At 42.5% G+C, this 14,154-nt stretch overlaps 1 protein-coding gene across 1 annotated transcript in view; it reads left to right on the top strand.

The window, feature by feature from the left end:
- The window catches only part of LAMA2 (laminin subunit alpha 2), a 412,919-nt gene that overhangs the window by 242,783 nt on the left and 155,982 nt on the right, over window positions 1–14,154 (top strand). The window contains exons 18-19 of the mRNA XM_014942611.1: window positions 1,865–1,951; window positions 9,908–10,119. Of these exons, the coding sequence (XP_014798097.1) occupies window positions 1,865–1,951; window positions 9,908–10,119 (299 nt within the window). The remainder of the gene's footprint in view (window positions 1–1,864; window positions 1,952–9,907; window positions 10,120–14,154) is intronic.

The raw sequence follows: 14,154 nt of genomic DNA, 5'->3' as shown, positions 1-14,154 counted from the left end.
AACTTGCCTTATGCAGGGTGTTTACAAATTGAAACAATCCATAACAGAAAGAGAATGAAGTGTAACTGAGGTCAGATGGTAGGATGGAGAAGTGGGGTCCAATCATCAGCAGGCAATTACAGTACCTCATCCTAATTAAGCTTTTCTGTCTTCCCTGTGCCTATGATTTTGCAGAAACTTCCACTGTATATCCTGCTTTAATTTGTCAGAGGTCAGATTATATCTATTTGTTGTTATTATTGTAGCATGAACTTTTACCTTGAATGTACCTTCCTTCCCATGTCTTTGTTAGAGCAATTATATTCCTTCTCAACTTCTGTTTTCCTACCTTACATCGTCTCTTCAGATAGGTGCTTTGTTTTCCTGTTGTGAACAGTCCCCCCACTATGCACCTCCTCCTGTTCCTTTCTTTTTTTCCCCTTTTTCTATTTTTCTATTTCATTGACCAGAATTGATTACCATTATTTAGATGAGGCCCTGTCAAGGTGCTGGCATGTCTCTGTCCTTAAAAATCATGCCAGAATGATAGTAGAACAGGTTGCCTTCTCTTCTGTGGGGTGTTTTTTAGACTTTTAGGAGGTTTCCTCACAAAAGTGTGTTAAGGTGGAAAGATTATGGAAAGCAAAATGTTAAACAGTGAAGGAGCACATTTCAGAGTTAAACATGGACATTGAGAGGTGGAGCTTGCAAATGCCTACGGTATCCTTATTTATTAAAAAAAATAACCAAACAAGTTATTGTAGCATGAACTTTTACCTTGAATGTGCCTTCCTTCCGATGTCTTTGTTAGAGCAATTCTATTCCTACTCAACTTCTGTTTTCCTACCTTACATCATCTCTTCAGATAGGTGCTTTGTTTTCCTGTTGTGAACAGTCCCCCCACTATGCACCTCCTCCTGTTCCTTTTTTTTTTTTTCCCCCTTTTTCTATTTTTCTATTTCGTTGACCAGAATTGATTACCATTATTTAGATGAGGCCCTGTCAAGGTGCTGGCATGTCTCTGTCCTTAAAAATCATGCCAGAATGATAGTAGAACAGGTTGCCTTCTCTTCTGTGGGGTGTTTTTTAGACTTTTAGGAGGTTTCCTCACAAAAGTGTGTTAAGGTGGAAAGATTATGGAAAGCAAAATGTTAAACAGTGAAGGAGCACATTTCAGAGTTAAACATGGACATTGAGAGGTGGAGCTTGCAAATGCCTACGGTATCCTTATTTATTAAAAAACCCAACCAAACAATTAAAAAACCCAGCTAAAAATAAGTAGAGCATAGCAAAGAGGTGAAGCTTTCTACTCTGCAGGCTATTCTTAATCTTCAGCGTGCCTGTCTGGCCTGTTGCTTGAGGTCACTGGCACTTGATTTACTCACATGCACTCTCTGGGAGCTGCACCAGAGATTTCCCTTTGTGCCCCTCCTCTGTCTCCTTCGCTGGGTTCCTTCCAGAGTCGATTATCCACAAAGTTAACTGAGCTTTCAAATAAGTTGTCCGTCCGAAAGATTTATCTAGGGGGCACATTATGGCACAGATTGTTTTGCTGGGCCCTGGGGGGCACAAACAAACAGCTGTACATTCCTGCCTTTTTCATGGTATCCAGCCCACTCGGTGGCAGGCTCAGGGCCCGTAATAACAGGCTATTGGGATGCTGCCATCCGTTACTCTATATTCAGTGTCGCAGAAATAGCAGAGTCATTCCAAATTCAATTTGCTGGAGTCAAAGTTAAGCCCCATGTCCTAGACCAGAATCACTTTTCCTGAGCTCTGTTTGGCAAATGAACGATCTCTGAAGTGGGAATTAAGCGATGCTGCTGACCGTCTTTTATTTATCTTTTTTTCTTGTCCCTCTTCTTACCCAAAAACAACAACTCAGCTTCAGCCCGACGTGCCATTTTGACCGAAGTCGTGGGTTAATATGCGATGAATGCCCGGCTGGGTACGTGGGACCACGCTGTGAAAGGTAAGGCAGCACCGTGCTTTTAACCACATGAGAGCTGGAACAAAACTATTGATCACATGGAAGTGGTCTGCCCTTTTATTGCTTCCCCTTCTTGTCCCCTCTTCTCTGTTCTCAAACTCGCTGAAGAAATTCCTGTGCATCTTCCTCTGATACTGCATCCATGCATTTCTATATTCCCAGTGCTTGTTTTATTACTTTATGGTAAAGTGCAAAACTTCCAAGAATCATCTACTGAGAAGTAAGAGTCTTTTATTTATTTTTTTTTTTTAAAGGCTACTTCTAGCTTTTCTGTCACTCCTCTGAGATTTTTATAATTATTTTGTCTCTTGTCATTGGAATGTTTAGAGCACGGTGAAACAAATATGCAATAAATTACTGATGCCTCTTTTAGAGAAGGTAATGTGCAGTGAAAATGCAGCTCTTCTAATAACTTATTGGATGAATTTAATTATTTTTAAAAAGATTATTTTGCATTTTAGTTGCTTCTAGTTTTCTGTTGCAGTCTTTATTTGGCAAGGAGAACAAGCTAGGTTTTAAAGACAAAGAAAATAATTCTTTCTCAGATGCATAGAAGAAGCTCAGTATGTATTTCCTACTTTTATTCCTACTTATACAGAAGACAAATAATAAAAAAAAAAGTCTAGTCTGTCTTTGGCCACAACAGGTCTGAGTGACACATTAGTACTGAGAGAGAAGGTTCTCTCCCCCTCTTGCCTGCTGTTATTCTGAAGGGATGGTAGGGAGAAGTTAAATGAAGCTGAAGGCTCATGTGAGCAGCGGTGCTAAGCTCCAGGGGACTCCCTTCCGCGGGGGTGAGACTGTGTAGGGAGGGATATCATCACCGTGTCCACACGCCTCTGGTCTCTGGGGGTTTCTCATGGACAGGACAACTTTCAGAAGCTGTGAATCTGCCAGGGGACCTCTGCTTGGCTTTCTGTGTAGGGAGGGATATCATCACCGTGTCCACACGCCTCTGGTCTCCGGGGGGTTTCACATGGACAGGACAACTTTCAGGAGCCGTGAGTGTGCCAGGGGACCTCTGCTCGGCGTTTGGAGGTCATGATGAATCAGCACTGGCTTTGGCTCCATCATCCCAGTGACCCTGAAAATGACCCATTTTAAGAGGGTCCGGGGGAGCCAGATAACTGTCTGATATCTGGATAGACAGTTACAGGGCATGAAAACACGGCACTTCTGTTTCTTAGTAGGCTTTTGTCATCTAGCACTTCGATGAGATGTTTGCAGCATTTTCCAACATAGAATCTGAGGCCTCACCTCGAGGGCTGTGTCCAGTTTTGGGCCCCTCACCACAAAAAAGTCATTGAGGGGCTGGAGCGGGTCCAGAGAAGGGCAACGGAGCTGGTGAGGGGTCTGGAGCACAAGTCTGGTGAGGAGCGGCTGAGGGAGCTGGGGGTGTTCAGCCTGGAGAAAAGGAGGCTGAGGGGAGACATTATTGCTCTCTCCAACTCCCTGAAAGGAGGGTGTAGCCAGGGGGGGTCGGTCTCTTCTCCCAAGGAACAGGCCATGGGACAAGAGGAGATGGCCTCAAGTTGCACCAGCGGAGGTTTAGGATGGATATTAGGAAAAAAATTTTACACTGAAAGGGTTATTGCACATTGGCAGAGGCTGCCCAGGGCAGTGGTGGAGTCCCCATCCCTGGAGGGATTTAAAAGCCGGATAGATGTGGTGCTGAGGGACATGGACAGGGATGGGTTTTCTCAGTGTTGGGTTGATGGTTGGACTCCATGATCTGAAAGGTCCCTTCCAGCCCAGGCAATTCTATGGTTCTGTCATTCTACGAAACCCTAAAAAAAGGTAGGTCCCTTCCAGCCCAGGCAATTCTATGATGAAACCCTAAAAAAAGGTAGAGCATCTGAATGAAGACTTACAATATTCAGGCAGGGATGTGGAAAAGAAGGAATGAACCAAGAGGAAGAGCCAACCAGAAAAGCAGGAACCTGACTGTTCGCTGTGAGTCACCCCCTAGTCCTGCCTTCCCAATTTACAACTCCTTCCTTTTCAATCCCCTGTTGTTATATCTGCCCTAAAGCCAGAGTGCAGCCTGTCACCTGCTCCCACCCCTCCTCACTGGCTCTGCTCCCACTGCCTGCTATTTCTGCCTGGCTTTTCCTGTCGGGAAAGTCATCATCTTCTTTCAGCGAGTGGGCCGGGAAGTTAATGACGGCAGGAATAAATCACATCAAGAGCACTTCGGTGGCAGTTTGTCAATGCAAGGTCATCGACAGCTTCCATTAGCAACAAGTGCTATTTCTGAGCGGAGCAGAGGCTGTAGATGCAGGAGGACAGAATCTGAATAAGTGGCAGGACTGGATTTTAGCCTGATTTCCTAAGCTGCTGTGATCTTTTTGTGTGTGTCTGTCTGGCTGCCCGCAAAGGCGTTTAAAAGTGTAGGTCCATTTCAACCAAATTTAACAGAAGGATAAGGCGTCTCCAAGATAATAATTGTTCCTGAAGGTTTCATGAAAAGAAGTGGCTGAATAGAGGTTAATAGATCAGGACATGTCATAGCTACAGGGGAGAACACTGTGTGAACTCACACCTGATTAAGCAGCAGAGAATACATGAGAGAGAGAGGGAACGAGAGAGACACACAGAGATTATTAAATGTTCTGCCCGTAAGAAAACTTTCACAGGGCAAGGAAAAAGCACCGCTGTAGCCTGAGGGATTACTCCCCGCTGAATAGCAACATCCTACAGCAAATAATCAGCCCTCAGCCTTCTAGCCATAAAATATAAATCCATTGGAAAATAGGCCATTAATTCCAATGCTCATATAACTATTTGCTTTTAATTGTAACAAGATGCTTGGAAATGCCCGCAGCTGTCAATAATAATGAACAGAAGAAAGTGTGTTGCCTTTTGCTATTAATAGTGATTGTATAATTGCTAAAAGAGTTTGCATGAAATTCATTTTAGCAACTGCAAAGTGACAAGTGATCTGAGCCACATGATTCATTAACTGAACGGTCCTAAATTATCATGAAGTACCAAGTATCATGAAGTGAGCATACGCAGTACTGTACTTATTTGGCCTCCAAAATCATCCTCTAATCTCTAGGGAGACAAGATCTTTTATTTATTTTTACACCTGAATTGTAAAATGTCAAAAGAAAAAAAGTGTCAGGAGGATGGGGTCAGGCTCTTCTCAGTAGGACAGGACAAGGGGAAACTCAAAAAAAAAAAAAAAAAGCTCCTTCTTTCACTAGAACTCTTCAGGAAAATGTTGCCAAAATTGCTCAGTGTTCTGAGGGGTCCAGCTCATAACACCATCAAAATAATTGCAGATATAGACCCTGTTGGGAGCAACCATATACCTAGAATTGTACAGAAAGCCCGGCTTCACCATTTAATCCTTTTCATCAGCAAATTAGCCTTGTGTTCTTGCATTGCTCACTTTGAGCAACCTGGTCTAGTGGAAGATGTCCCTGCTCATGGCAGAGGGTTAAAACTTTAAGGTCCCTTCCAACCCAAACCATTCTATGATTCACTTTCCCAAGGGGTATGAGGTGGGGCAGACACTCCCCTAACTCCATAGAAAGAGTGTATGAGAATGTCAAAAAGCTGTCCTTTGAGCCCAGTGCATTTACAGGGAATCATGATATGCGTTTTCCAACAACACAGTCTTGCTATAGACAACAGTGCACAGTTTTAGGGAAAAGAAGCAAAATGGTGAGAGTTCAGCTTCTCCTGCAGCACTCCTTCATTTATGATATGGGTCCAGTGACCTGTTCCTCCTAGGAGAGATAAATATATATTAAGGAGGGGGGAGACAGGCAGAGACAAACCTGATAAAATTCAGCAAGAGCAAGTGTAGGGTCCTTCACGTGGGGAGGAATAACCCCCAGCACTAGGACAGGTTGGGAGTCACCAGCTGGAGAGCAGCTCTGCAGAGAAGGACCTTGGAGTCCTGGTGGACAGTAAGTTGCCCTTGAGCCAGCAGTGTGCCCTTGTGGCCAAGAAGGCCAATGGTCTCTTGGGGGGCATTAAAAAGCATGGCCAGCGGATCGAGGGAGGTCATCCTCATTGTCCTCTGGAGTAATGTGTCCACTTCTGGGCCACCGAGTTCACGAAGGACAGGGAACTGTTGGAGAAAGTTCAACAGTGAGCTACTAAGATAATCAATGAGCATACGCAGTACTGTACTTATTTGGCCTCCAAAATCATCCTCTAATCTCTAGGGAGACAAGATCTTTTATTTATTTTTACACCTGAATTGTAAAATGTCAAAAGAAAAAAAGTGTCAGGAGGATGGGGTCAGGCTCTTCTCAGTAGGACAGGACAAGGGGAAACGGACACAAGAAGAGTCAATGCTAAGCAATATCTAAAGGGCGAGTGTCAGGAGGATGGGGTCAGGCTCTTCTCAGTAGTGCCTGGTGACAGGACAAGGGGAAACGGACACAAGAACAGGAAGTTCTGTCTCAACATGAGGAAGAACTTCTTTCCTGTGAGGGTGGCAGAGCCCTGGAAGAGGCTGCCCAGGGAGGTGGTGGAGTCTCCTTCTCTGGAGAGATTACAAACCCACCTGGACACATTCCTGCTCTGGGCGACCCTGCTCTGGCAGGGGGTTGGACTGGATGATCTCCAGAGGTCCCTTCCAACCCCTACTATTCTGTGATTCTTTGAGAAGGGTGAGCTGGGTCATGTCCTTCCTTCCCACTCCCCCCATTCCTCAGGTCTAGCACCAAGTGCCACCAGCCAAGGTCCCTTGAGAGTCCCTTGGCTCCTTCTGGCTGATAGAATTCTTCTGCTGATGCCAGAAGCACCAGTCTGTGTTGCAGCGCTGATGAGAAAAGGGTCAAACAGTCAGGAGATTTGCTACGACAGAGGTGTTATGCAGGATTGTTTACAGCTGGCGAAGGTGGACACTCTGACCTTAGAAAATGTAAGATTTATAGTTGGTGGCACAAGGCTGACATCTCTGTTGTGCACAGAGTGTAGGTTTTTAACTGCGTGGCCACAAGCCGTTTCTCCGCAGGGCTTTTGCCCAATTTTGTACACGGGGTGAATGCACAGAAGTTTCAAAGCAACTGTAAAAACAGTATTTCCAGACTTTAAAGTGTTTGGATTTGCAGCCTAAATTAACTCTGTCTCAAGGGTTTCTTTCCAGTAAATATTAAGAAATATATCAGCTAGGCCTGTGTTTGTGTGCATACGTGGGTACGTACACAGCACCCTATGGGCTGCCATGCAGAAAACAAACTCCATCCCAGCCAGACCCAGTACACACCAGTACCTACACAGGTACTGGTATCCTAGCCCTGTATTTGGCACCAAAAAACCCAAACGGTGTCAGTCACAGACACACCTGCATTTGGGGGGTAAAGCTGAGCGTAGTTTATTTTTTCATCTCAGAGATATTCTGTTGCCCAAACGGTGTCAGTCACAGACACACCTGCATTTGGGGGGTAAAGCTGAGCATCGTTTATTTTTTTCATCTCAGAGATATTCTGTTCTACTTAGTCATTTATTTAGATACACATTTTGTGTAATACATAAATGAAATTTTCCATGCCACATACATTATTATTTTTTTTTTTTTTTAATATGAACCTTGCTAAACATGTAACACTTTGAATCCGAGAAGAGTAGCTGAAGTGGAAATGTCCTGAAGGGAAAAAAGATGGAATTAGTGAAAGCGCATTTTTTAATCTTCCCCTGCAACTTCAGGAGAAGTGGGAGAAAAAGTGGAATATTTTACACATAGATACATCCACACGGTTTTCTTTAAAGCTTAACTGTTTTACCCCTACTTTCAGGATCATCTTGAATCTGGATTCGAGATGATGTATGTACATAAGTAGAACATAGCTGTGTGATGGTAGTGGGTTTTGCTAATTTTAATTAGCAAAGTCTAAACTGATGAGAAGACAAGGAGTTATCAAGGTCTCCTGCTATTAATAGAAGGAAATGATTAGCAGTGCATGTCTCACAAATCCCTGGAGTATTTTTCCTGTGAATTGCTTGGTAAGTGTCTGTGAACGCTGTCAGATACAGAACTAACCCCTAAACGAAAGTGAAAGAGGAAAAAAATACTGATTAAGTGAAGTCAAATAGATTAGTAGGACCAAAAGATGCAGAATTATGACAAATATACCAAATGCTGAGAAAGCTCTCAGCAAAGCGTGGGTGAACTTCATGCATCATCTGTTTTAGGTACAATAACTGCAGAAATTATCCAGTTATTCTTTGGCTCTTAATTGTTAAGAGACATTGCTCACCTTTGTAACTGAGACATCATCACTGAAAAAAAGCCAAATTTTTTTGGCAAAAATAAGCTAAAAATCAGCCTTTGTGGTTGCTGAAATATTTTCCATCCAAGGAAAATTTACCCATTTCTTTGCAGGGAATACAAGGAGGTACAATACGTGGCTACGTTCATGACAGGTTCTGAAAAGAAAATGCTGGAATTACTTTAATGACAAGATTTTGATATATTGTTGCTGTGAGGAGGTGATTGTGAAAGATGGCTGTGCCAAAGGAGTAGAGCACAGCGGGCTGGATGGTGAAAATTATACCTGTGTGCTTGAGTGCTTATGTGCACCCAAACCATGGGACTGTTTATACATATTATTCATCTATGGGCTGCATTGTGGGTATTTTTAGAGAATGGAAAAAAAATCCTACTTTGCATAATATCTTACTACAAAAAAACTGTTCAATTAGATCCAACTATAATTTCCCCGCTATTCTCAATTAACGATTTTTGTAATCTTTGCTAATGATGGTGAATAATACTTTAATCCATGTTTCAATGGCTTTGTTGTTTGGCCAGTTGGAAGCTTCATGAGGTGTTGTGGAGGCAAGGAAAAGGCTGAACTTGATGAGCATGAAGGGAAAGCACAGTGGAGCTCTCCATCCCCACATTAGGATGGCACCCAAAATCCTTGCTCGACCATTCCACTATGTGCTATTACACAGCAGAGGGGGCATCTGTCTACATTCAAACTGTGTTCACACCGACTTTAAAATAGTGGGAAACATTAATTTATGCAATGTGCTTCATGTACTTTCTGTTTTCTTTACACTAATTGGAGTTTATCATCGGAGATGCACATGAATAACTTCATCAGCTGCAACTGGGCAATTTTTCTTCTTTTTCTTCGCTATCTACGAGTTGCTCTTACTGTGAAGTGTGAGCAAATGTAATGGAAAGGGAAAGCAGACCAGAATATAAATAGGAAATGGGCTGTGAGAGGAGTAGAAATTTGCTTTAAATACACTCATGTTAGGTCAGATTCACTAACCTCTTCTACATGGTACTTGCAAGAAATTGCTGGTGGGCAAGGTGGAAAGAAGTTGGTATGTTTAAACATCTCTGTTAAACCATGAAAGGTACAGTGTGCACCACCATAGTTCCTGTGATAATGAGCAATCTTTTTGTTACCTCTCTGTACACAGAGATTAGCAATCCATTAATTAGACAAATCTGACCATGCAGTAGATCAGGGAAGGCTAGGTCAGGGGAGGATCTTGTTAGGTAAACAAATTTATGTCTGTATTACTTTTTCAACCTGTTTTTCTAAACTAAACATGTTTATAAGGAAAAGGGGAAAAAATCATCCCGCTTGCTGGTAAATGAGTGCAGAATATCTAGACATGATGTGTTGAAATACAAAGCTTTTCTAACCTGGACCTGGATTCCTCTGGTGTGCCAACAGACAGATTTCTTCTGCTGCTTTGTCTCGTCTTCAGTGCCAGTGACAAGATTTTTCTCCCACTGCAATCTAATTACCAGCAGAACTGGCAGGATTTCAGCTGGTACTGTATCTACAGTGCTGTTAAAAAGGAGGAGGAGGGAGAGAGAAAAAAAAGACACTTAAGAAACACTTGAAAGAAGATCAAATCATTTTTGGTGATTAGGGAGGCAACGAAATTAAATATTTCTAGTAAGAGGCTTATTTAAAGGGTTCTAACTGGTGATGTCTTTTACCTTAGGTGTGCAGAAGGCTATTTTGGACAACCTCTGATACCAGGAGGATCGTGCCAGCCCTGCCAGTGTAATGACAACCTTGACTTCTCCGTTCCTGGCAGCTGTGACAGCTTGTCTGGCGCCTGCCTGATCTGTAAGCCAGGTACCACGGGCCAGTTCTGCGAGAGGTGTGCTGATGGGTATTTTGGAGATGCTCTTGACGCGAGGAACTGTCAACGTAAGTCACGAACCTTTCCTGCTCCTGACAGTATTGATCTATCCTCTATCCGTGCGCCTGAGAGGAAGGCTGAGCCTCTGTATGTGTGAGCAGGAGAATGATACGCTCTCATAACGACAGTGTTTTACTCCCATCTGCATCACGAAAGGGAGACTTCAGAGGAAATAGAGAGAAGAACCTATTAAAAAACCTTCCTGCTGTAGTAGAAGCAGTAATGAAGCAGATATGGGAAAAACCTGAGCATTGCATGGATGCGATGCTCCTGACAGTATTGATCTATCCTCTATCCGTGCGCCTGAGAGGAAGGCTGAGCCTCTGTATGTGTGAGCAGGAGAATGATACGCTCTCATAACGACAGTGTTTTACTCCCATCTGCATCTGGAAAGGGAGACTTCAGAGGAAATAGAGAGAAGAACCTATTAAAAAACCTTCCTGCTGTAGTAGAAGCAGTAATGAAGCAGATATGGGAAAAACCTGAGCATTGCACGGATGCGAAAGGTTATACTAAATGTCAGATCTACAAAAATAAATACAAATAAATGAAAGCAATTCGCTAAAAACGCCGTAAGCCTTCCAGGAAAAGCGATCTTTAAGGTCCCTTCCAACCCAAACCTAGAATTCTATGATTCTATGATTCTATACTAAATGTCAGGTCTACAAATATAAATACAAATAAATGAAAGCAATTCACTAAAAACGCTGTAAGCCATCCAGGAAGCCATTAATTAGTGAGATTGGTGCTGAAAGGAGGGAGTGGTTTTTCAGTTACTGTAGGGTCCAGCTTTGGCACCCCTTGTGACCTCCCTCCCACCGACACGACCTTGGTAAGAGCTGGGAGCTGCTCCCTCTTTCAGGGCAGGGTTCTCCCACCTCTGGCAAAGCAGAGCCTAAATTCTGCTGTCAGATGTTCTAAGGTGCTCTGGAGAAAGAGCTGGCCCTGCAGCAAGTGACTGCTTCTCAGCTGAGTGGTGGCATGTTTGAGTGTAAGCCCCAGCTCATACTTCCCCATAGCAATGGCAAGAAAATATTGAGAGCAGGGGGAAGATCTGGTAGGAGCAGGAGCTTTCTCTTCTGTAGGAGGGGTGGCTCTCCCTGAGCCATTGCTGGCACCACTCAGAGTGCAGTGATTAAGCAGAACAAGTGTTTTTAACTTAAAAACTAACTTCACATACCCTTCCACCCCCTTCTGAGGAATGGAACACAGCAGCTTGTAAACTGTCCTCAAAAAGCTGAGTGTTTTTTTTCACTTTCACAAGGCTTTAATCCTTTTCCTTCATTGGAATAAACTCAGAGGAATTCCTTGGAATACCAAGGTGTTATATCAGGATAAAATTAGGCAAGTAAAAGAGTTGTCCCATTGCTGTGTGCCTGGGAGCACAGGGATCACTCCTGCAGGGTGTGTTGTGAGCGTGGAAGTCTGAGCATCCATTCCCAGGATTTGCTCTATTTGGGTCTTGCAGTTTGGTGCTGAGACTTCTAACTTCTGTTGATGTGTTGTGAGCATGGAAGTCTGAGCATCCGTTCCCAGGATTTGCTCTATTTGGGTCTTGCAGTTTGGTGCTGAGACTTCTAACTTCTGTTGGACCCCATCAGACTGCACAGGGCCCAGCGAGATGCAGAACATCACGGGTTTCTTAGCTAAGGCTAATAAACACTGATTAACGTAAAATCAGTGATAGGCACGAAGATACACCTGGATAAGTGCTTTCTGTACCTGCTTTATACAGTGCTGGATAAAAGTTGGACAATCCCATATATTCTCTGCACGACCTACCAGTTCATGATGGATGATGTCATATAAGTTAGGGTGTTAAGTGTGTAATGAGATTTAAAAAGAAGGGTATTTCAAAAATCATATCTTCCAGCAGCTTGTCACTGTTCCCGAGGCATCAAGAGGACTCGTGCTTTGAACATTTCTACAGTAGTGGCAGCTTCATGGGAGAGAGATGTTATAGGAGGAGAGTTGGCAAAACATACAATTAAAAAAAAAAGAGGTGTTAAAAATAAATCCATATTTAATGTAGAATTACAAGCTTTGCTTTTGTTGTTAGTACCTCTGACAAGGAGAGCCCCCTAATGTATTCACAGCCTTGTGCTCACAGGTACCTTGTATTCATCTACTCTCCCTCTTTCATGTGGGTTTTCTTCTTTGCATATGATTTTTTATTTCCTTTGCAGACTTCCATGAAGTTTGCCCTGCAGCTACAATATCAGAGGGACTGTGCCTTTACTTTGTTGTTTTCAATTTCGTTCCTTATTAAAAAGCCAAATCCTGGAGTATTGCAAAGCATGAATTTTGCTTTTAAATTACTGTTTGAAATGTTTCTTGCTCCTTCTCAGAACAGTTCTGTTGTCTTGTGCATTAACCATTTCAGATGACAGTACAGCTTTATATCACTACAGCATCTCTGAATTTCTTGGTGTATCTCTGCAAAATAACAAATCTAAGAGCACTGAGCAAACATCCTACACTGATGTAATTTGATTTTAGGAAGTTGTTTTTTTGTATGAAAACAGCAGAGTGTTACTGAAGCAAATACCTGGAGGTTGTGCTGAGTAGTTAGAAGTTAAAGCTTGGTACTGGAACTAAGTGACATGGGATGAATTAAATATTCAAGTGTGCATAGGTACTACTGTTGGAGGTGAATAAGTGTGTAGGTGAATATAAATACACAGGCGTAAATATTTTTACAGATCAAGAGAGAATGCAAAGGGTCTTAACCAGTTTCATTTTGGGAGTAAATAAGACAAATTTCTTTAACGGGCTGTATTGTATTATAGCAACCATGTGGAGGTGTGCACAAGGGCTAATTGCCCAGTGCAGGTGAATGAACAGGAAGGCTCTAGGTGAGATAAATGCAATTTATCAGATTGAGTAACAGTTTAGTAGATGACTGTATGTTGTCTCTGTACGTACCTACTGCCAGAGCCAAGGAAAACAATCAAAGCCTTCATTTCCAAATCCTGCTTTAATCTACTGCCAGAGCCAAGGAAAACAATCAAAGTCTTCATTTCCAAATCTGCTGTAGCTCTGTTCTGCACTGGGTCAGGGGCTGAGTTAACAATACACACTATGCCCTTTGTGCTAACAGATAATATAAATAGGACAAACTCATCTGTTTCTAAAACCAGTGTAAATTTTCTTTTTGATTCTTGTGGTGTCATATGCCTGACAAGCAACAGAATTCAAATAAATCAGGTGTTGCTTTTTGAGATCTGTATAAAAAGGGGGTTAATTTGCATCGAGAATTGTGGTTTTGTGAGTCTGGGCTTATGCACCATCTTCCACTGCTGACCTTTTAATTGGAAAGATACTCGAAATGTATATATGTGATACTCATCAGTGTGTACAGTTTGGAACGTTGGCAGCTTTAAAAAATAAATATTATAGCAGGAGGGCTGTATACAGGATGAAAGAGGTAAATTAGAGCTTCAGTTAGTGTTGAAAAATGAGAGTAAAAGGAAAAGAGAAGTGATGTTAACTACAGCAGAAGTGTTTTTAAATGTTTACATTTTTTTAAATACATTGCAAAACAGAAAGAGATCAAAACCTCTGAAGGTGTTAGCAGACTGATAAGAGAGCCCAAAATGTTTTTGTTACTTATTCCAGAATATGAGACATCTTTGCAAACATTGCAAAATTAGGCCAGGAACAGACTGGCAAGCCTTAAAGTCACTTAATTTAAAAGAAGCAACTTTTGCAGAATGCCTCGAAAGTGGGGAGAAGAACAGAAAATAATCCTTTCCATTTGCCATGTAGAAAGTCCAGTACAGTCATGAGGAAGCCCCTGTTGCAATAATCTCTCTCTATAAAAAATATAACTGCTTTGTCTCAAGTAGCACCTTGTGACATGCAAGTATGTGACCACCATGTGTTCACTGTGGGGACTCTGTTTCTTAAAATGGAGCTGTGACATTGAGAAAAAGACCCACGTGCAGTCAGGGCACTACAGGAAGGCAAAAAGTGAATTGGAGCCCTGGTTTACAGAGTACATTGATAATCAATATAGAGATGTGAATTCATTCCCCTCTGGG

This window comes from Calidris pugnax, unplaced genomic scaffold, assembly GCF_001431845.1.
Source record: "Calidris pugnax isolate Ruff unplaced genomic scaffold, ASM143184v1 scaffold86, whole genome shotgun sequence".
NCBI lineage: Eukaryota > Metazoa > Chordata > Aves > Charadriiformes > Scolopacidae > Calidris > Calidris pugnax.
This window is presented reverse-complemented; position numbering and strand designations above follow the sequence as displayed.